The sequence below is a fragment of the Octopus bimaculoides genome, chromosome 1, assembly GCF_001194135.2.
Source record: "Octopus bimaculoides isolate UCB-OBI-ISO-001 chromosome 1, ASM119413v2, whole genome shotgun sequence".
Lineage (NCBI taxonomy): Eukaryota > Metazoa > Mollusca > Cephalopoda > Octopoda > Octopodidae > Octopus > Octopus bimaculoides.
Window position 1 is genome coordinate 166691719 of NC_068981.1, and position 5827 is coordinate 166697545.

Genomic DNA, 5827 nt, shown 5'->3' on the forward strand with positions numbered 1-5827 from the left:
TATATATGAGTCCACATTACTCCATAAGGAGCATAGGGCCAGTTTCCTACTTTCTCTGGCGTATAGATTATAAATTAAGGTTCACACTGTTATTTTTATCTTCTTTCATTTCTCTTTATTCATTTACTAGCTTAAAAGCCGCATTCTGTGCGGACTTTTAAGCTAATTGGGCCTGCAACCCAAAAGTAAGAGCTAAATAGCATGACTATAATACATCTACAATGACTATTTGCCCTGGTGGTGTTTGATCAGAAGGATGAGAATTAATTTTGTAATGCAATCATTTTATTGTTCCAGTCCCATGTTGAATTCCAACCATTTTATTGTTCCAGTCCCATGTTGAATTCCAACTGTTGGCCATTTTGTCCCAAAGTTCTTATCTCAGTATAAAATTAATGAAGCAAATGTCATTTATCTTCCACTTGGTCTCTGACATCATCTGACAAACGCCAACCAAGATGGCATGAATCAGCCAAGCTTTGCCTGCTAGAAAGAGCAACCCAAATACTTTAAAATCAGATCCCAATGATGGATGTTCAAGAACCAAATGAAGGGCAGATTTTCAATCCCAGAATCATCCCAATTCCAAAAAGTTATAATATGTCTATGTAGAGCAAATGTAGGCTGAGATACAGGGGTCCCAGACGGACAGACAGAATTTCGCTTTTATTATTATAGACTTCTATTTATTTTAATTTTTATTCTTTTAATATATGTGCACAAAGAATTTCTAAACTTTCATGTTGTTGCAGTCAATAATTATTTGCAATTAGTTATATTAATTATACGTCATGAATTACAATTAGGATTGAAAGAGACTCCAATAAGTTTCATTTTTTTTTCTTTTTTTTTTTTCACAATCAATTCTGCACAAACTTCTACTTTTTTTGTTTGTCTTTTTTTTCCCCTTTTAATTTTCCCTCATCCATTGCCCTTATGGCAACTATTATTATTATTATTATTATTATTATTATTATTATTATTAAAAAACAATAAGAAGAGCGCAACTGTTATTGGTAATAAATAGAGATTGACTCTGTTTATTAAAGTGAAAATGAAATGAACAAACAGTATTTCGACACTTTGTGTGTCTTTTACAAATTCCAAATGGTAAATGAAATGAAATGAAATGAAATTCAAAAATAGGAAATGCTGAAACATTCAAAATTAAACTGGAATAACTGCGTTTCTTTCCAGGTAAAATGACATCATCAGTCTTCGGTCTTTCGCAAAAGGTAGCGGAAGGAAGGAAAGAAAGAAAAGAATTGGAGAAAAGCATTATTCAGTCAAAAAGTTTAGTGTAAATATGGTGGAATTCACCTGCCATTTTATTAATTCCTCCAGGTTGAGATGTCAACAGTTCACAAATATTTCTATCCTCATTGGTTTTGAGGCCTGAAAGTGCAGTGGAATGAGGGTATTTTTTGAGAATGTGCACCTTCAGGTCTTCCTCAAATCTACGCCTATTTGATGTGAAATGCTCTGCAAGTTCCATTGAACCACTATTATTGTGCCTGACATTGTACCTATGTCCATTAAATCTTTTTTGTAATTGTTTTGTTGTGCAACCAACATCAATCATTTTGTTTTTGGTGCATTCTGCTGCATACACCAAATGGGAATCCTTACAGGTCCCTCCTTCTGTGTAAATCATAACATTTCTGTTATAATTCTTGATGGATTTGATCTAGTTTCTGAATGCTGCATCCCCCAAAAACACCCATAAGAGAGGTAAGCCCTGTTCATTGTGCAGTAACATGAATCAGACCAATTCCATCAAAAATTATAACAGAAATGTTGTGATTTACACAGGAGGGAGGGACCTGTAAGGATTCCCATTTGGTATGTGCAGTGGAATTCCACCATATTTACACTAAACATTTTGACTGACTAATTTTTTTCCCCCAATTCTTTTCTTTCTTTTTGTTTTTTTCTTTCTTTCCTTCCTTCTACTACCTTTTGTGAAAGACCGAAGACTGATGATGTCGTTTTACCTGAAAAGAAAACACAGTTATTCCGGTTTAATTTTGAATGTTTCAGCATTTCCTATATCTTTGAAATTCATTTCATTTCATTTCCCATTTTGAACTTGTAAAAGACACACGGAGTGTTGAAATACTATTCATTCATTTGATTTTCATTTTAATAAACAGAGTCAATCTCTATTTATTACCAATAACAGTTGCACTCTTCTTATTGTTTCTTTACCTTCGTGAAGAGTAACTTCAATCTTGAAATATTAGTAGTAGTAGTAGTAGTGGTATTGCAGCAAGCTGGCAGAATCATTAGCATGCTGGACACAATGCTTTATGGCATTTCTTCTGTATTTATGTTCTGAGTTCAAATTCTGCCAATGTTAACTTTGCATCTCATCTTTTCAGGATTGAGTGCTGGGATCAGTGTAATCAACCAGCCTCCCCACCTCCCAAAATTTCAGGCCTTTTTTTTATAGTAGAAAGGATTGTAGTTATTATTTTTAGTAGTAGTATTGAGTGAAAGAGCAGCGCATGCCATCAAAGAGACACTGGGGTAAAATATATGAAGCCCATTATAGCCATCATGACTACCCGACTGATAAGGGTACTATCATCATTATTATTATTATTATTTGTTCATGTACATAACATACTGCCCAGTCCAGAAATTAAAACTACAAGTACATACCTTAAGTGCACTATAACATTGTTTCATCTTTCACTATTCCAAGTTGAAATTTCACCAAATTGGACTTTTTGCCAGAGTACATGAAATAAGCGTGGCCAATATTCAACACCAGGTTCTGTACTCTAAGAGAACGTTATTATGATATCTCTTATTGACAGTTGGTGATCTTAGGATCAATTTACAGTGGCAGTGGTAGTACCAGCTCTTCATGCTCTTTTGTTGCTTATTTTGATAACTTTTGCTTGGAAAATGGGTCCACACCTGGACCAGGACTACTGATTGAGCATAAATATTTCTCATGAAGATTTTGATTATCACACTTTAAGATGGCTTGTCTTGAAAGTTTGACATAAAGAATGAAAGAAAGGTAGGTCTCATAGCATTCTATTCCAGTAATCTACATTCTGAATTGAAAACTTTATCAACTTTTCCATTCCTTCTTCGAGGGTTGGGAAATGATGAAATCAGTATCAGGTGTGTTCTAGGGTTGATTTAATTGATTATACTTCTTTGTGGTAAATTTCTAACTTTATGCCAAAATATGAATTTTTTTTTTCATAAGACATTCAAAGATAAATTCAAATTACACATCTTACCAATTGAGCTTCATCAAATTCTTTGATATGTTAATTACTAACAGCAACAGAGGTTACTATGATCATAAAATACTAGAATTGGTTTAGAATGTCACTGATCAGCTTTTACCCCTCATTGTTCAATAGTCAGTAAAGTAGGCACCTGTAATTTATTAGTGCTTATTCAGTCAAATATACCTCTTCTGAGAAAACTAACCATACCAGTTACGCACAGTGGTCATTGGTATTCACTAACTCTTTCCTTTCAAAATTTAGACCTTAAGCCTAAATAAGAAACCATTGTTTCTGCTTAATAATTATACTGATATCTACTTTTTAGTTGTTTTATTCTTTTCTTTTTTTTTCTTCGTTTTTTGTTTTCCACTCTGCCCCTATCTAGTTACTTACATACCAGTCTTTAGCTAACAAGCTATCTGTCTATCACCAGCTGTTAAGCATCAAATCTATCTTAATTTTATTCTACAATATTTATAATTTCTTTTGATTTTTTTTTAAATCTAATTTTAATATCTAAACATCATCATCCAGAAATTAGTTTTTCACACACACACACACACTGAAAAGATTAATTTTTACTAATTCATTCTTTAAAATCCATCATAATCAAAACCTTTGTTACTTGTCTTTCTTTAACCTTTGACTTCATATATATATATATATATATATATATATATATGTAGGTTTTTTATCATCTATTTGTTATAGTATTTTAATAATGTATAGTTATAGAAAAAACCCTGATATTTTACACAAACTGGGTAAGTGGTTTGGTTGCTGTTTTAGGCTCAGCGAGCAGCTACTAAATTCCACCACTGACATGTTGTGTCACATAGCCAACAGTTGCTGCATTGGGGGGACAACGGCAACTGTTGCAAGCCTAGCAAGCTGTGGCATTACTGGTGATGGAGGAGGTGGGAATGGAATTACTACTACTGCTACTACTACTACTGTTGCTGCAGCTGCTGGTGATGGTGATCAGAAAGTTTCGGGACCAAAGTTCTACAGCAAAGAAGCTCCAGGAACCAAAAGCAAGGATCTGGCGAGCATGAGGTGGGAAACAACCGCCACTCTAGCAATTTTAACAAATTTTTAAAAATCCAAAAAGCCTGCTCGCTTTCTAGGGAACATGACTGCCATCTGAAAGGCTGATATGGCCATTAGTTCTGCATAAGTTTTTTCATGTTCATTTTACATTCTTCTATCGAGCAGTGTTTGTTTGGTCTCTGTTTTGTCTGGTGATCAGAAGTATTTAACAAACTTGCTTTAATACTTAGTAGGTTAAAAATAAAGATATTTTCAGATCCATAGCAATAAAAGTGCATATGTGAGAGAGAAACTGTGTATTTGTGTGTGCATGTTTGCACGCGTGTATACATGCATGTGTGAGGGAAGATTTTATGCATTGACTGTCTATATAGTGAAGTGATAAATTCTCAGCAAACAGTCTCCAATGCAGTTTTTATTCACGTTTGTTTTTTTTTGCCTTAGGTACACAAAAGTCTCCACAGAAGAGGCAAGATTATTACATCTCACTTACCATCTCTCTGGCTAAAATCTTATCAGTAGCTATTCTGAAGCAATGGGGTAATTCTCATTGTGATCAGAGGCTGTCCTGTACCAAAGAGATAGTGCTAAATTGGGTGAGATGAGAGCATCACTGTATAGATTGAATTGATGTAGTTTTGGTGGGGTTTGTTTTTTTATCTACTGGATTGAAATAATACAATACAAGCATGTCGTTAGGATACCAAGGAAAGTGAGACCAGTTTTTTCTTTTTTTTTTTTTCAGTACAAGGTGCAATGGATAAATTATAAGTGGTTTTAGAAAATAAATTGAAAAATTGTTGAAAATCTTTTCTTTCCTCTGTTGCCCTAGTTATAAGTAAATTGCTATAATTTACCTGTGTAACTCACTGCTGTTTAGTACTAAATAAATAAAATTTAAAACAACTTAAATTTAATGCAGTGGAACCTGAGTTCTTAATCTATTATTTCCCATTCAGCAGTGATTATGCTTTAATGCCTTGTCAGTTAAACAATGGTTAAACAATATATATAGGTACCAGTGTTGGGTTGTGCTGCATATGGCACCAGTTGGCCTTAATCTGACTCTGGTCATGCACATTCTTTCTTATATTTTAGGACACAGTGTATCTAGCCAGGGCATGTAAGAAAGAGATTCAGGTAGTACATCAATGCTGGGCTCAAAAAGCTGAATAGGGACTTACGACTATGTCTTGAGTCCTTCTCTTAAGGAAAAAATCAAACCTAACAACACGCTTGAAATTTGAGAAAACCACTCTTCCTTAGGTCTGAGACCAATCTTGTTCCACCTGACCAAATTTCTCTTGGTGGTGCTGTCCATAACTGTATTATCAGTATAATTTGAGAACTATTTGGTTATTTTCTCTAGCAGACTGAGTGAAGCCTCTTCTAGAGGCTTCTTTATTGATTTTCCATAATTATTATGAGTGGGAAAATTATGAAATTGATATTCTATTTGTCTGAAATTTACTGCTTAAAATAACACATCATGTATATATATATATATATATATATATATATAT

At 33.8% G+C, this 5827-nt stretch overlaps 1 protein-coding gene across 5 annotated transcripts in view; it reads left to right on the forward strand.

Annotated features, from left to right (window-relative positions):
- Positions 1-5827, forward strand: part of LOC106869314 (mucin-5AC) — a 157974-nt gene that overhangs the window by 131944 nt on the left and 20203 nt on the right. For 4 of the 5 annotated variants that reach the window (XM_014915004.2, XM_014915002.2, XM_014915003.2 and 1 more), the window contains one exon: positions 4044-4310. The exons of the other annotated variant lie outside the window; for it this stretch is intronic. In XM_014915004.2, coding sequence (XP_014770490.1) covers positions 4044-4310 — 267 coding nt within the window. The remainder of the gene's footprint in view (positions 1-4043; positions 4311-5827) is intronic. 5 annotated transcript variants of the gene reach the window in all.